Genomic DNA, 15398 nt, shown 5'->3' with positions numbered 1-15398 from the left:
GTTCTTGCTCCATTGTTATATATTAGAACAACCCCGATTGTCATGTATGCAAGCATAGAAGTACTCATATGTGGTATTTTTTCACTAATAGGTTGGATTTCAAGCAATACGGATGAATGCGAAGAAAGCTGCAGCAGGTTGAAATTTACTTGTGTGGGACTATTTGACAGTCAATAGACGGTAAAAACAAAACAAAAGCTGAGCTAATATTTGAAAGCAAAAATAAAAAGATTACATCATCTGACTCTTTTGTTTTTGTTGCAATTACTTTCAGGTTTTTAATGGAGGATAGGATATGACGTATCCTTTTTTTTCTGGTGTTTTTAGATGCACCAAGTCTTGTATATGCTTGGACAGGTATAAGTGAGCTAAAACTCCCAAATATTCATAAATTGGCTTACAGGTAAAAGAAGTGAGCTAAAAACTCCCAAATATTGTCAAAAAAAAAAAAAAAATCCCAAATATTCGTAAATTGGGTACAAAAATTAAGAAAATGTAATGTTTTATAGCGGGAAAATGTGGAAAATTGAAGTCTAAGAGCTACTACTAGCTCACTGCGCAGCCTTCCTTCCAAACAAAGCACATAAGTTATGCCAAGAAGGGAGAGGTAAGATGCGTTAAAAATGATAAGATTAAGTTCACATTAAAAATTCCCCAAAAAAAATTTATATTGCAGCTTTGTGTAACGAAAGCAACTTGTTTTTTTTCCTTAACAAACCAGTGTTTGCCAATTAAACAATCCCTGACTTTTTTTAAGCTCGAAACTCTCTAAAACCTCAGAGCCTCCTCTATGCGGTGGTTGGTTGCAATTATTGACACAACAAGTGACCGTATCGCAGGAACTATCAAATCACTGGGCCTTGAGTCTATATATCAGGCTTGTAAAAGCCCACATAGTTCTAACCTTCTCAGTCACCCAGAGGTGTCATTAAGTCAAAAGAACACTTATCGTTAATATTTTGTGAAGCAGAAGAAACTAAAACACTTGTGAGATGGGGGAGAAGAAGGGGAAAGCGATCATAGTAGGAGGGAGTATCGCAGGCGTATCGTGCGCACTCTCGCTCACATTAGCTGGCTGGGATGTTTTGGTGCTCGAGAAATCTTCCGAACCCCCGGCTCGGAGTCCTACTGGTGCTGGGCTTGGACTCGATCCTCAGGCTCGCCAAATCATCAAATCCTGGCTTCCTCGTCCACATCTATTAGATGAAATCACCTTACCTCTCTCGATTGATCAGGTTACAAAAAAAAACACTGAGAGTTTAGTTCGACAATTGAAACAATCGGAGTGTAAATTTTCCAGCTTTGCTAAAGTTTTAAACTTTTTTCTTGTGTGGGTTTGTTTACAGAATCAGGCAACAGATAGTGAGAAGAAGGTGACGAGGATTCTAACAAGAGATGAGAATTTTGATTTCCGAGCATCTTATTGGTCAGACATTCACGCTCTTCTGTTTAACGCTTTGCCTCAGTCCATGTTTCTTTGGGGACACAAGTTTCTATCTTTCACAATGTCACAAGATAAGTCTACTGTAAAGGTTAAAGCTTTAGTAATGGGAACTCAAGAAACCGTTGAAATCCAAGGAGATTTGCTAGTTACAGCAGATGGGTGTTTGTCTTCGATTCGGAAAACTTTCTTACCTGACCTTAAATTGAGGTTTGAAATGAGACTCTGATCTTCAGTTTTTAGACACAATATGGAGTCAGGCAAACATTTTGTGAACTGTATCATTTGTTTTTATTATGTAAGGTACTCTGGTTATTGTGCTTGGAGAGGTGTCTTTGATTTCTCAGGGGATGAGAACTCGGAAACTGTTACTGGGATTAAGAGAGTGTATCAGGATCTTGGAAAATGTTTGTATTTTGATCTCGGTGCACAGACTCATACCGTGTTTTACGAGCTTTTTAACAAGAAATTCAACTGGATTTGGTATGTCAATCAACCAGAGCCTGACCTGAAAGTAAGTAGAGTAAAAGACTAATTCCTCTCTCGGTTTGATTAGAATGCGTTTTAAGTAGTTTTCTTGATTCTGCTTTGTTGTTGTTATGACATTACAATATCAGGGCAACTCTGTTACTCTAAAAGTGAGCCAAGAAATGATCAATAAGATGCATCAAGAAGCAGAAACTATCTGGATCCCCGAGCTGGCGAGACTCATGAGAGAAACAAATGATCCTTTCCTTAATGTTATTTACGACTGTGACCCTTTAGAACGAATCTACTGGGGAAACATCGTGCTGGTCGGAGACGCTGCTCATCCCACAACCCCTCATGGTGTAAGAAGCACAAACATGTCGATTCTTGATGCAGAAGTGCTAGGCAAATGCTTGGAGAAGTGTGGACCTAAGAACCTAAGTTTGGGTCTAGAGGAATATCAGAAAGTAAGATTGCCTGTTGTTTCTGAGCAGGTCTTGTATGCAAGGCGTTTGGGGCGTGTCAAGCAAGGTCTGGATCATGACGGAATCGGTGGTGGCGGTTTTTCTTTGGAGCAGAGAGACATGCCATTCTTTTCTTGTGCTCCCCTTGTCTAGTGATGTATATATATTTGATGTGAGAGATGTTGTGTGTGTATGTTAGTGATGTATAATAGACATGACCATAACATTGTGAACGTCAATGTAGAAACTATTAATACTTTGAATACAAGTTTTATAAAACTGATGAAAAAAATAAAGCATTTCTGTATTTACCCTAGCTGGTGGTTGTGGAAACCGTAAAGCATGAGAAACTTTGTTTTAACTGTCAAAAAAACAAAAAGATGCGTCTGCCGGGAGTCGAACCCGGGTCTATTGCTTGGAAGGCAATTATCCTAACCGTTGGACTACAGACGCTTCTGTCCTTCCTTTACATGTTTACGTATTTAATATCACCATATAATGGTCAACACAACAAACCTCTTGATTTCATTATCTGTATTTTTTGGCATTATATGTCACTCTAGCTTTTTTGTTGATTCTTGCTGTCTTGCATGGTGGATAGTGGATACTATTTTTAGACCATATTATGATATTTTGGGACAATTATACACATATATATATATATTATACCTTTTTGGTATCAATGCTATGGTATATATACAATGTTTATCACTTATCAGTGTGGTCATGTAACTATGGTATTGAGGTTGAGGGCATATTCAAGCCTGACAGAAAAATTCCAAAGAGCATTGAGTCGGATAATGCAGAAGGAGAAAATTAGAGAAGAGGCCAGAGGAAGATGACGTTTTTGAGGGACCCTATATTCTTTTGTCTACATTGTAATGTTCATATTTTTGCCATTATCGATAGTTTATACAAGATTGCTGATGTTGATCCATCCAAGAACCACAATATTCCTCGTCTAACCAAAGGGACCATCGATACACTATGTAACGTGCATATAGAGTAGTTTAATATAGTAGCTGATACACTTGTATAACTTGTATTTTTCTTACCAGCTACCTTACTCATGAGTCTAGGCTCTATTTAACTGAATGTTAGGACCATTTTAATTAACAAAAGCACATGTATATATGGACCATTCTATTATACGAAGCATGCATAAATAATAAGTCTATAGAATTTGTTTGATTTGAAGTTGAAGTTATCTTTGTGTAAGAAAAGAAACATTTAGCTCTCGTCCAAGTTTTTTCAAGTTGACGTGGTTCTTAATTAGTCTCTTACTAATACACACTTGAGCTTTGAAAATGTTGTGTAGTGCAGAATATATTTTAAACTAGATTGAACTTATTCAAGAAGCATATTTGGTTTACCTAGCTAGCTTTTTTTTTTTTTTTTTGATTTACGTTGCTAATGAATAAACTTAAGTATATTTGCTAGTTTAACACATTTTTTTTTACTTTATAAATAATTTTCTCACGTATGTATACTTAATTGTAATTTATTTGCAAACTAAAAGGATTGTAAAATAAGTTGAGCATGTCATATACTAGACATATATGTGGAGTAATAACGTAAATAAAAGGGATGATACATGAAAGAATCGGCGTGTTGATTAAATATTGTAAAGTTGAAGTCAATCCTCATATGTTGCCAGTGATATAAGGTTTTTTTATTTGATTGGACTAGACAAAACATTTGGGTCTACGTAATAATATGCATCCAGCCATCCAGGTCAAAGCGTATTATATAGTTTTATGTTTGAATCGATTTAATAATACCCCGAAAGTAAGTTAATATATAGTTTAACATTTACGTGGGATATCGCTTACGTCTTAATCAATTGTGTGAAACCTTAATCAATGATATGAGGTTTAGCATGCACTAAATAATTAATTTACCGCTTAAAACAGTACTACCACGCGTATACATTTCTGAATAAAATAAGTCCCATACTTTCTCTTCCTCTGGCTTTACCCTAAAGAGTATAAACAACAAATATGCGAAAAAAAAAAAAACAATTCATCTAACACATGTGAATAAATCATTATAAATCACATTCGTTGGCTGCAAAACCTGGATGATGAATGAAATCCCTCGGATTTGGTGTGGTAATGATATCTCATAACCTATGGTTATGGTTCTATCTGCATATTATTAAAATGTCATAAAAGTGATTTTGGTTCAAATCTATTAGTAGCTAGTTAAATTATCTAATTGATAGATGACATATCATATTTTATGTTGATGCGTCCAGTATAAAATCCAATCTAGAATTAAATGATTCATAATTAGTTGCATTGAAAAAGATGGCTTCGCATAAAATATGCTAAAAATTGATATTGCAACCTCAGAGGATATCATAGGGGAAGTGGAGGTCGGCTGCATTAGTTGACATTTAACGAAGGAGTGGTCAGTCATGCGCAACTCAATTACATTTTCCACATATCTACTTATTAATTATGTGTTTGGTGCAATCCTCATTAATTGTGCTTGTTTTATATCATCCCTCCAGCCACCCCCAAAACCAAAGTCTAGAATATAGAGGTTGTTATCTTTTGATTATCTTTCTTTCGCACGAAAATGAAACCACGCATAGGGAGACCAAAAGCCTATGACATAAAAACAAAATTGCACAGAAGATTCTACATTGAGTTAAACAGTAACAGTTAATAAATTTCTACATATTGCATTTTGTTGACAAAAACAATTCTGAGAAATAGTAGATGTGACAACACTTATTCGAGAGTTTGTGTATCTCAATTGAATAACAAAAATAGAACGATGTTGTATGCTATACTATAATTTATGCTGGTTATAAAAAATAAAAAAAAAACTTTAAATTGTAAGTTTCATGTAATGATGGAAAGAAGGTCAGAACGCCATAACCTTTGTTAAAGTAAACATTGTTTACTAAACAATATTCGAGTTAGACGTTTATTTACATAAATCTTCCGTTTTCCACTTTCTTGACCTCAACAAACTTTCGGTAGAAGATTAATTATTAAAATTTGTATAAATGTGATCAAACACGTCAACGCAAATATCATATACTTACACGATATCATGGACAGATGTAATCTAAGTTGTATGTAATAAAAAAATTTTGGTCGAAAAAAAAAAAAAAATCATACACGTCAACGGATTGTTCGTTTTAATGTTTAAAAGATAATGTTAACTTTTTACATCAACACTGTCTTTGTAGTAAACTTTTTTGTTCGTAATAAACGTACAATATAGACAACATAATTAAATTTAACATATGTTTGCTCACGCAGAGTATCGAGGTACTACAATTGTTAAGCATAAGAGTAATCGCGCATTATCGCATTTTAATGTAAATTCTTAGTAGTTATCACATTATTGAAAGTTTGAAACCCTATTTTATCCGAGTCATGTAAACATATTGTAAATATATAACATTGTTTCTCAATTAGCATAATATCTCTTGAATTTTTTTATTTAATTTTGGTTTCTATAATATTTGGGACAGTTTTTTCGTGGAGCAAACCACGAAATACAATTTTTTTTGCTAAATGACATATATAGCAGAGAAAAAAAAAAGATGTCATTAATCGTAGAAAAAAAAAATGGTTTGACTAGTAGTAAAGAATCTATGGCAAAGATTTTTCCAGTGGGTTATATTTAATATATACACCATTTTTTCCCCTCTTAGACCTACTCTACTCCCTACACTATACACACATCACAACACTTCTCTTCTCTCTCTCCCACCCCCATTACTTATTGAGAAACACACACACACACACAAATCCTTTCCTTTTCTCTCACGCCTTCTCTATAGCATTTACACCTCATCTTACGCGTTCTCTTTATAATTTCCAACATTGGTTTCTTGGTTTTTCCCGAGAAACAATCAAAAGAAGACCCTAAAACAGGACACTTCTTAGGTGCATGTGTGTGTGATCGTCAGAGAAAAGATAAAGACACTTTCTTCCTTCCTTCCTTCTTTCCTTACTTAGTCTCTCTCTCGCTCTCTCTCTTATTAATCGACATGGATACTTGTAGAGAACTAGAGCCTAGTCACATCTTCGTTCCTGGTCCGATCATCGTCGGTGCTGGTCCCTCCGGTTTAGCCGTAGCGGCTTGTTTATCAAACCGAGGCGTACCATCGGTTATCCTCGAGAGAACCGATTGCTTAGCTTCTCTATGGCAAAAAAGAACGTACGACCGTCTCAAACTCCATCTCCCTAAACACTTTTGCGAACTTCCTCTTATGTCTTTCCCTAAAAACTTTCCAAAATACCCTTCCAAGCAACAGTTCATCTCCTACGTTGAGTCTTACGCCGCCCGGTTTAATATCAAACCGGTATTTAACCAAACCGTCGAGAAAGCCGAGTTCGATGCCGTCTCTGGTCTATGGAATGTGAAGACGCAAGACGGTGTATACACATCCACGTGGCTGGTGGTTGCCACAGGGGAAAACGCTGAACCGGTGGTTCCGGATATACCCGGTTTGAAGAAGTTTACTGGATCTGTTGTTCACACTAGTGCGTATAAGTCCGGTTCGGTGTTTGCAAACCGGAAGGTTTTGGTAGTTGGTTGTGGAAACTCCGGTATGGAGGTCAGCTTGGATCTTTGTAGATACAATGCTCTGCCTCATATGGTGGTTAGAAACTCTGTAAGTAAAAATTTTAATCATGCTCATTATCAAAACTATTTGTAGGAACCGGGTCTAACCAATTATTATAACTAAATGACGCAGGTACATGTGTTACCAAGAGACTTCTTTGGTCTATCGACATTTGGAATAGCAATGACACTACTGAAATGGTTTCCTCTAAAGCTGGTGGACACTATTCTCCTACTTCTTGCTAATTCTACGTTGGGTGTTACCGACCATTTAGGCCTTCGACGACCTAAAACAGGACCAATTGAACTCAAGAACGTCACCGGTAAAACTCCTGTTCTTGATGTCGGCGCCATTTCTCTAATCCGATCAGGACACATTAGAGTAAGTTCATAATCTTTTTTTCTTCTCGTTTTCTTATCCCTCTAGAATTACAAGATTAGATAAGTGAATAGTTTGCATGCGTGCGTTTGTACTTTCGGTGTATGAATGTGGCTAATATTTTACTTCCTTATTCCAACAGTTATGAATTGATTTGTCTTGTGGTTATTAACTATTAGGTGGCGCAAGCGGTGAAAGAAATAACGAAGAACGGAGCAAAGTTTGTAAACGGGCAAGAAGTTGAATTCGACTCGATAATATTAGCGACCGGATATAAGAGTAACGTACCCTACTGGCTTAAGGTACTTAATCACTCTCTCTCTCTCTCTCTCTCTCTCTCTCTCTCTCTCTTGCTATATAGTATGACTATGTCTATGTGTGTGTATGTGATGATGATGAAATTATATGTGGAACCAACAACATACGCATGCAATTAAAAACTTCGTTTTCAAGAATAACGGTGATGGTGATGGTAAAATGATAAGGATATGCATATTATAAGGTATGTAGACCATATATAAACAATAATAGTTTTTAGTGTTATCATTTAGTGAATCATCCATCGCTTTCTAAGATATGGACATAACACATGCAACAAAGGGAACAACACTCCAAAACTCTTCTTTTCTCCATGCAAAATGGAATAAAACTTTTTCACTATATAAAATTCCCAAAAAGAACAATTATATCTCTAAAGACAACAACAACAACAAAAACTCGCTTTGTTTTTTTTCATGTTTTTCTTTGTCTCATCGCCCCCCACCTCAAGTATTTATTCTGTATTTTTAGAACATAGTCTGATAATTTTGAATTTTACAGGACAACAGTTTTTTCACAAAAGAGGGAATGCCAAAAACGCCATTTCCTAACGGCTGGAAAGGAGAGGAGGGACTATACACGGTGGGTTTCACGAGAAGAGGACTTTCTGGAACAGCCTTTGATGCCGTTAAGATCGCTGATGATATAAAAGACCAATGGATGAAATCTAACGGCCCGTTGAGTAGTAGGAATATTTGTAGTTCCCATATCATCCATCTTCATTTCAATAAATCATAATAATTGAGTTACTTTTTTTTTGTTGTTGTTCTTGGTCTCAATTTTGTTTGACTTGTTTGTTTCTTCATGACCCCTGATGGAGTTACATTTGGTTTTTATTTATTTATTTAGTTTTTTCCTTATTTTTCAAGCTACCATGTGTTGTAAATTTGGTTTATATTCACTCCTTTGGCTGTAAAATTAGACAATTTATGTAAATTGGTTATGAGTTGAATTTGCATTTTAGCTTTGACGAATTCAGACTATAAGAAAACTACTACTATTACAATGATTTTCTTATCACATGATCTATTTATTATTGAAGCACAAAAAACACAAAATAAAAAAAGAACAAAAAACCACACACAACAATAAAAAACACACACAAAAATCCTCCCGCGCGAGTACTATCCTGGTACTTTTAATTTTGAAAAAAACACCTTTTTGAATCTTTTTCTCTATAACCAAAAAAAAACTCTTGAAACTCATAAAATGTGCATCTCTGAATAGTTAACGACATGATACGCAGTTCTTGATATATAAATTAATTATTGTCCACAGTAGCAACTCTGAATTGTCCTTTAGACATTGAATGGAGTCCACAAAGATTTACTTTGATTGACTACACAAGTTTGTTGAATGGAGTATCTACGAAAATTAATCAAAACATATATTCCATTCAATATCTAAAATTAATCTAAACATAGATATTCAGGCTGTTAACGAGACATACTGAAATTTTGATATTGTTCAACCGGACTAATTAACTTCACAATAAATTTTGTTTACATCGTGGTGCAATTAACTTTTTGTTCTTTTAATTAACAAAACAAAAAAACCTTTTTGTTCTATAATAAAGCTAAAAATAATAAAATCGTGTATGTGAATTGTGAAGTGTGAACAAAAAAAAAGGAAAAACAAAAGAAAAATCGTGTATGGTAATCACCATCTAATTTTGGTTACATTTGTATACCACATGGCACACGTTCAAACAGTTGGCTATGTACGCTATTACACATCTACATATCATTTTAATACTACTATTAAACCTCATTGTCATTTTTATAAATTGAATGTATAGTAGGTTCATGATTTGGCCATCATTTTGACATATGGATAGACTGTGACGGAGTGATGACGATGATTTCGACATAGTTTTTTTTTTTTTTTGCCAACTTGTCCTCAGTAAGTGTCTATCTATTACTACCTAGTTAATGACTTAAAAGTTAAAACATTATTTAGCTTTCTTCTTTTTGTCTTTTTTAAAAAAACAAAAGTATTTAGAACTCAGTCAATATTATTGAGTTAACATAAATTTTTACATGTAATAATACGTAAAAATTCATTTGATCAGTTGTCCACGAGGACGACAATGATGGAGCTCTGACAGATTTTGGATCATTTCGTACGAGAACTATCAGACAAGATCTTTCTCTCACACTCTTTTATATGTTTACGTCATATTCATTTTAGAAAATTACACGTAAGTATAATATACGCACGAAGAAGCAAATATCATTGTACTTGGGTGCTTCGTATATCTAAACATCGTATCACCAGATGGGTAAAATTTTAGTTAGAAGCAACATTTAATGAGAAAAGATTGATAGCTTTATATGGGAAAAGATTTTGAAAGTTGTGATGATTATTTAATGATAGTTTTAGCTTTTAAGAAAGTCAAGTACGCATAGATACTTTGGTTAACCGAAGATTTTGGGAAAGTTAAGTACTTTTAGAAGATTCTGGCCTGAAATGTTTAGATAATTTGTTGACTCTTGTTTCAAATTTAATATTTAGTTGACTCTTTCTAATTTAATTTGAAGCACAAACAATCCTTCTATTCTTTTATAGGTTGATAATTTTTTCTTCCACAAAATTATAATTTTCTAGCTTTTCAGTTTATCTATTTTGTTTGTTAATAACTGTTAAGATATTGTAATTACAAAAAATTGGAAATTCCGTTTGGAGGAGATACTATTAAGGATCTCAAACGCCAGTTGGTTGTGGCTCAAGCGGATGATGCGGTTTCATCGGGGTCATTACTGATTTAACCACACGTCTGCGGGATGCCTATAATGATGAGGCAATTTATTGGTATCAGAAAAGTCGTAACCGATGGATGCGGGTGGGAGATCAAAACACAAAGTATTTTCAAGCTCAAACAAAGCAGCGACGAGCTCGTAATAGGATCACTGGCCTTTATGACATGAATGATGTTTGGTCCACTAAAGATGACCATATTTGCACTGTGGCGGTCTCGTATTTTGAGGAATTGTTTACTTCTATGGACCCGTCTAATTTTGAGGATGCTTTACGCGAGGTGCAGAGGGTAATAACGGAGGAGGTAAATGAGAGTTTGACAGCTCAGGCAACAGAGGCAGAGGTCCGTAAGGCTTTATTTCTGATGTCCCCGGATAAGGCTCCTGGACCGGATGGAATGACAACTTTGTTTTTCCAGAAGACTTGGAGAGTGGTCAAGGAGGATCTTGTGGCCATGGTTAATCGGTTCTTTGAAGAGGGTGTTTTTGATAAAAGTTTGAATAGGACGCATATCTGCTTGATCCCGAAGGTGGCCAAGCCAACCCGGATGGCGGAGATGCGGCCCATTAGTTTGTGTAATGTGGGGTATAAGCTTATTTCGAAAATCATGTGTCAACGGTTAAAAGTAGTGTTACTTAAGCTTATCTCGGAAACGCAATATGCTTTTGTTCCAGGACGTTTAATTTCGGATAACATCCTCATCGCCCAGGAGATGTTTCATGGTTTAAGAACAAATCCATCGTGTAAAGGAAAATTTATGGCAATTAAAACAGATATGAGCAAGGCATATGATAGGGTGGAATGGGGTTTTATTGAGGCTTTGTTACGGAAGATGGGATTTGGGGAGAGATGGATCTCTAGAATTATGTTTTGTGTTACTTCTGTTGAATATAAGGTTNATTGTAATTACAAAAAATTGGAAATTCCGTTTGGAGGAGATACTATTAAGGATCTCAAACGCCAGTTGGTTGTGGCTCAAGCGGATGATGCGGTTTCATCGGGGTCATTACTGATTTAACCACACGTCTGCGGGATGCCTATAATGATGAGGCAATTTATTGGTATCAGAAAAGTCGTAACCGATGGATGCGGGTGGGAGATCAAAACACAAAGTATTTTCAAGCTCAAACAAAGCAGCGACGAGCTCGTAATAGGATCACTGGCCTTTATGACATGAATGATGTTTGGTCCACTAAAGATGACCATATTTGCACTGTGGCGGTCTCGTATTTTGAGGAATTGTTTACTTCTATGGACCCGTCTAATTTTGAGGATGCTTTACGCGAGGTGCAGAGGGTAATAACGGAGGAGGTAAATGAGAGTTTGACAGCTCAGGCAACAGAGGCAGAGGTCCGTAAGGCTTTATTTCTGATGTCCCCGGATAAGGCTCCTGGACCGGATGGAATGACAACTTTGTTTTTCCAGAAGACTTGGAGAGTGGTCAAGGAGGATCTTGTGGCCATGGTTAATCGGTTCTTTGAAGAGGGTGTTTTTGATAAAAGTTTGAATAGGACGCATATCTGCTTGATCCCGAAGGTGGCCAAGCCAACCCGGATGGCGGAGATGCGGCCCATTAGTTTGTGTAATGTGGGGTATAAGCTTATTTCGAAAATCATGTGTCAACGGTTAAAAGTAGTGTTACTTAAGCTTATCTCGGAAACGCAATATGCTTTTGTTCCAGGACGTTTAATTTCGGATAACATCCTCATCGCCCAGGAGATGTTTCATGGTTTAAGAACAAATCCATCGTGTAAAGGAAAATTTATGGCAATTAAAACAGATATGAGCAAGGCATATGATAGGGTGGAATGGGGTTTTATTGAGGCTTTGTTACGGAAGATGGGATTTGGGGAGAGATGGATCTCTAGAATTATGTTTTGTGTTACTTCTGTTGAATATAAGGTTCTTTTAAATGGCCAACCCAATGGTAGGATTGTTCCCGAACGGGGTTTACGGCAGGGAGACCCGTTGTCTCCTTATTTGTTTATTTTGTGCACGGAGGTCTTAGTCGCGAATATTAAGCGGGCAGAACGAGATAAACAAATCACAGGAATTAAAGTAGCGAACAAGTGTCCGCCAATTACGCATCTGTTATTTGCAGATGATAGTCTTTTTCTGCAAAGTAGATAAGGCTCAGTGTGGTGTTATTTTGGATATCTTAAAACAGTATGAGGCTGTCTTCGGTCAGCAAATAAATTTTGCCAAATCTTCAATCCAAATTGGTCATAAGGTGGATGATGCTGTGCGGATGGAGATGCAGGGGGTGTTGGGGATCTCAAATTTGGGCGGGATGGGATCATATCTAGGGCTACCGGAGAGTCTGGGAGGGTCCAAGACAAAGGTTTTTTCTTTCGTTCGGGACCGTCTTCAGGGACGAACGACGGGTTGGTCGGCGAAACTTCTCTCCAAAGGGGAAAAGAGGTGATGATCAAGTCCGTCGCCATGGCGGTCCCTACTTTTGTAATGTCGTGCTTCCGGTTACCGAAAACAATAACGTCAAAACTTACGAGTGCAGTGGCGAATTTTTGGTGGAGTACTTCAGGACAGTCTGGGGGGATGCAATGGTTAGCTTGGGATAAGCTCTGTTGCAGTAAGCAGTTGGGGGGTTTGGGATTCAGGAATGTTGATGCTTTTAATTCGGCATTGTTGGCAAAACAACTGTGGCGGCTGATTGAGGCTCCAGATACACTGTTTGCTTGGGTTTTCAAGGGCAGGTACTATCGCAATTCCAATCCTATGGATCCGATACGCTCTTATTCTCCATCTTATGGGTGGAGAAACATTACTTCCGCTAGATCTTTGGTCAATAAAGGGCTTATTATACGGGTTGGTTCGGGGGAGTCCATTTCGATATGGACGGATCCCTGGGTTCCGGCTCAATCCCCAAGACCAGCGTTCAGCAAGGGTCCTCTTAAGGATCCTTCTCTTAAAATCTCTCATTTAATTGAATGTCACACAAATACTTGGCGTATGGATAGGCTCAAGGAGTTTTTTTGCCCCAGAAGATGTTGATCTGATAGGGGCTATACCTTTAGGAAGTCGTCGCCTAGATGATTCCATGGGTTGGCATTATATAAAATCAGGAAAGTACACAGTTAAATCTGGGTATGCTACGGAGCGTTTTGCTGTATCACAACTTACGATGGTCCCTAGAGCGGGTCCATAGATAACTCCTCTGTTGGGTGGCGTCTGGGATGTTCCTTGTCCACCAAAAATAAAATATTTTATGTGGCAGGTCTTGACAGGATGTATTTCGGTCTCGGCAAACTTGCAGCGTCGCGGTATTGCGTGTGATTCAGCGTGTGTACGATGTGGGGCTGAGGAGGAAACAATTAATCATGCTATTTTTCGGTGCCCACCGACTCGACAGGTGTGGGCTTTAGCTCAGGTTCCTGTAGGTCCTGGTTCTTTCCCGATGGAGTCTGTGTATGCTAATGTGGACCATTTCTTAGGTTCTTCTAACCCGTATTCTCTGATAGCCGCGTTCCCGTGGCTTATGTGGTATATTTGGAAAGCTTGAAATGCTCGTGTTTTTGAGAATGTAATGGAAAATCCACTGGGTGTAGTTCGGTTGGCGGAGGGTGAGGCGAATGTCTGGTTGAAGGCCCAGGTGGAGGTTGAGGATGAGGATCATCTCCATACTCCGCTTGTCCCCGATTCTAGACAAAGGGGGCCCACACGTTTCCTCCCTACCTCTTTTACCGGGTATCGGTGTTTTGTTGATGGCTCGTGGAAAGCGACAAATGCTCTTGCAGGTGCAGGTTGGGTTTGTTCTTCCCCACAAGATTCGAGGTCAAATATGGGAGCAACCAATTTCCGACGAAGTTTGTGTCCACTTCATGCTGAAGTAGAAGCACTCATTTGGGCTATGCGATGCATGATCGGACATGACTACCGGACGTGGCTTTCTATACGGACTGTTCTGATTTGGTGAAGATGGTGTATTCTCCTAATGAATGGCTGACTTTCACACCCTACCTCGACGACATTAAGATAAATCAAGCAGAGTTTTCTTCCTTCTCTCTATCTCTAGTTCCTCGTAATGCAAATGTCAGAGCGGATTCCCTGGTATGCCAAGCTCGAATGTCACTGCATCATGTTTTGTTCGTGAACTCTTTTCCCCCAAATTGGATCTTTTGAGCTGATTCTATTATTGTCAAAAAAAATTGGAAATTAGCTGAATAATTATCAGAAAATATTTTGTAGAAAAAATAATGTATGCCTTAAGATTTAAGAATTTAAGAAAATTATTTTTTAATAAACAGACAAAAATATGAAGTAAAATACGTATGCATTTTTTAGGGAATCAATACATATTAAATAGTTTCTACAGTACATGGTTACCAATCAAATCTACTTATTAACTATCACAATTTGACTATCTATTCCATTGACCCATTTTTCAATCACTATTTATTGGCTGACCAATTGAGATTTGAGTTAATTTTCATAATTGTACATGTATTATTACTTTCGTTGACAGAAAAACTTACTCCAAAAATATTACTGTACATTCGTTTTCCTTTGTTTATTTTTTTAAAGTACTATACGTACTATTACTTTCGTTGCCGCTTTAAGAATTTATTTTATTATACATTCACATGGAATTTGAATCCCAAATTTGGGAAGTGATGATTTGATGATGATATATGAAATATGATTGAGAACCTCGATTCCCAAAAACCAAAACGTTTTATCAAAAAATAACTTAGAAATAATCTACACGAAGAGAGAAGAAGTGGCCCCAAAAATCTGAACACATCTCAGTGGCATGTTGCTTTTAAAGAGCAGCTTGACCTTCGCTGACATATTAATTTTTACACAAAACATTTTTTTTTACAAAACCTAATAAGAGTTTTTATTATAATAATGTCATCATCCTCTGTGTTTGTTACGTAGGCTTCATTGAAGAAGAGAGGGACCTCTCACTACCTCCTACATCTTTTGATTCCCTCTGTCTTTCTTGTTTTTCTTCTTG

General features: G+C 37.0%; 2 protein-coding genes and 1 non-coding gene across 4 annotated transcripts; 2 read left to right on the top strand and 1 right to left on the bottom strand.

Moving 5' to 3' along the window:
- On the top strand, nucleotides 593–2652 carry LOC104735147 (6-hydroxynicotinate 3-monooxygenase-like). The gene is made up of 5 exons (XM_010454875.2): nucleotides 593–607; nucleotides 971–1235; nucleotides 1347–1651; nucleotides 1745–1955; nucleotides 2059–2652. Exons 2-5 carry the CDS (start codon nucleotides 993–995, stop codon nucleotides 2524–2526), a joined length of 1227 nt encoding a protein of 408 aa, XP_010453177.1. The 5' UTR covers nucleotides 593–607; nucleotides 971–992; the 3' UTR covers nucleotides 2527–2652.
- Nucleotides 2755–2826, bottom strand: TRNAG-UCC. Its single transcript has one exon. It is a non-coding gene; the product is annotated as a tRNA-Gly (tRNA).
- LOC104735146 (probable indole-3-pyruvate monooxygenase YUCCA4) lies at nucleotides 6089–8418 on the top strand. 2 transcript variants are annotated; one of them, XR_759424.1, is made up of 4 exons: nucleotides 6089–7015; nucleotides 7100–7348; nucleotides 7525–7847; nucleotides 8165–8249. XR_759424.1 is itself a non-coding variant. In XM_010454874.1 (4 exons), exons 1-4 carry the CDS (start codon nucleotides 6389–6391, stop codon nucleotides 8399–8401), a joined length of 1236 nt encoding a protein of 411 aa, XP_010453176.1. In that variant the 5' UTR covers nucleotides 6089–6388; the 3' UTR covers nucleotides 8402–8418. The 2 variants fall into 2 exon arrangements, 1 of the variants encoding a protein (XP_010453176.1); XM_010454874.1 differs by having other exon boundaries at nucleotides 7525–7647; nucleotides 8165–8418.

Source organism: Camelina sativa, chromosome 13 (genome assembly GCF_000633955.1).
Source record: "Camelina sativa cultivar DH55 chromosome 13, Cs, whole genome shotgun sequence".
In the NCBI taxonomy this organism is placed as follows: domain Eukaryota; kingdom Viridiplantae; phylum Streptophyta; class Magnoliopsida; order Brassicales; family Brassicaceae; genus Camelina; species Camelina sativa.
The sequence above is the reverse complement of the archived record's forward strand: the minus strand, read 5'-3'. Positions and strand labels throughout refer to the sequence as shown.

Excerpts from the sequence above, each read along its gene's own strand:
- LOC104735147 (XM_010454875.2), top strand. The coding sequence starts at position 993 with ATGGGGGAGAAGAAGGGGAAAGCGATCATAGTAGGAGGGAGTATCGCA. Across the intron at positions 1,236-1,346 it reads TACCTCTCTCGATTGATCAG|AATCAGGCAACAGATAGTGA; the intron begins GTTACAAAAAAA and ends GTTTGTTTACAG. Across the intron at positions 1,652-1,744 it reads TTACCTGACCTTAAATTGAG|GTACTCTGGTTATTGTGCTT; the intron begins GTTTGAAATGAG and ends TTATTATGTAAG.
- LOC104735146 (XM_010454874.1), top strand. The coding sequence starts at position 6,389 with ATGGATACTTGTAGAGAACTAGAGCCTAGTCACATCTTCGTTCCTGGT. Across the intron at positions 7,016-7,099 it reads ATATGGTGGTTAGAAACTCT|GTACATGTGTTACCAAGAGA; the intron begins GTAAGTAAAAAT and ends TAAATGACGCAG. Across the intron at positions 7,648-8,164 it reads ACGTACCCTACTGGCTTAAG|GACAACAGTTTTTTCACAAA; the intron begins GTACTTAATCAC and ends TGAATTTTACAG.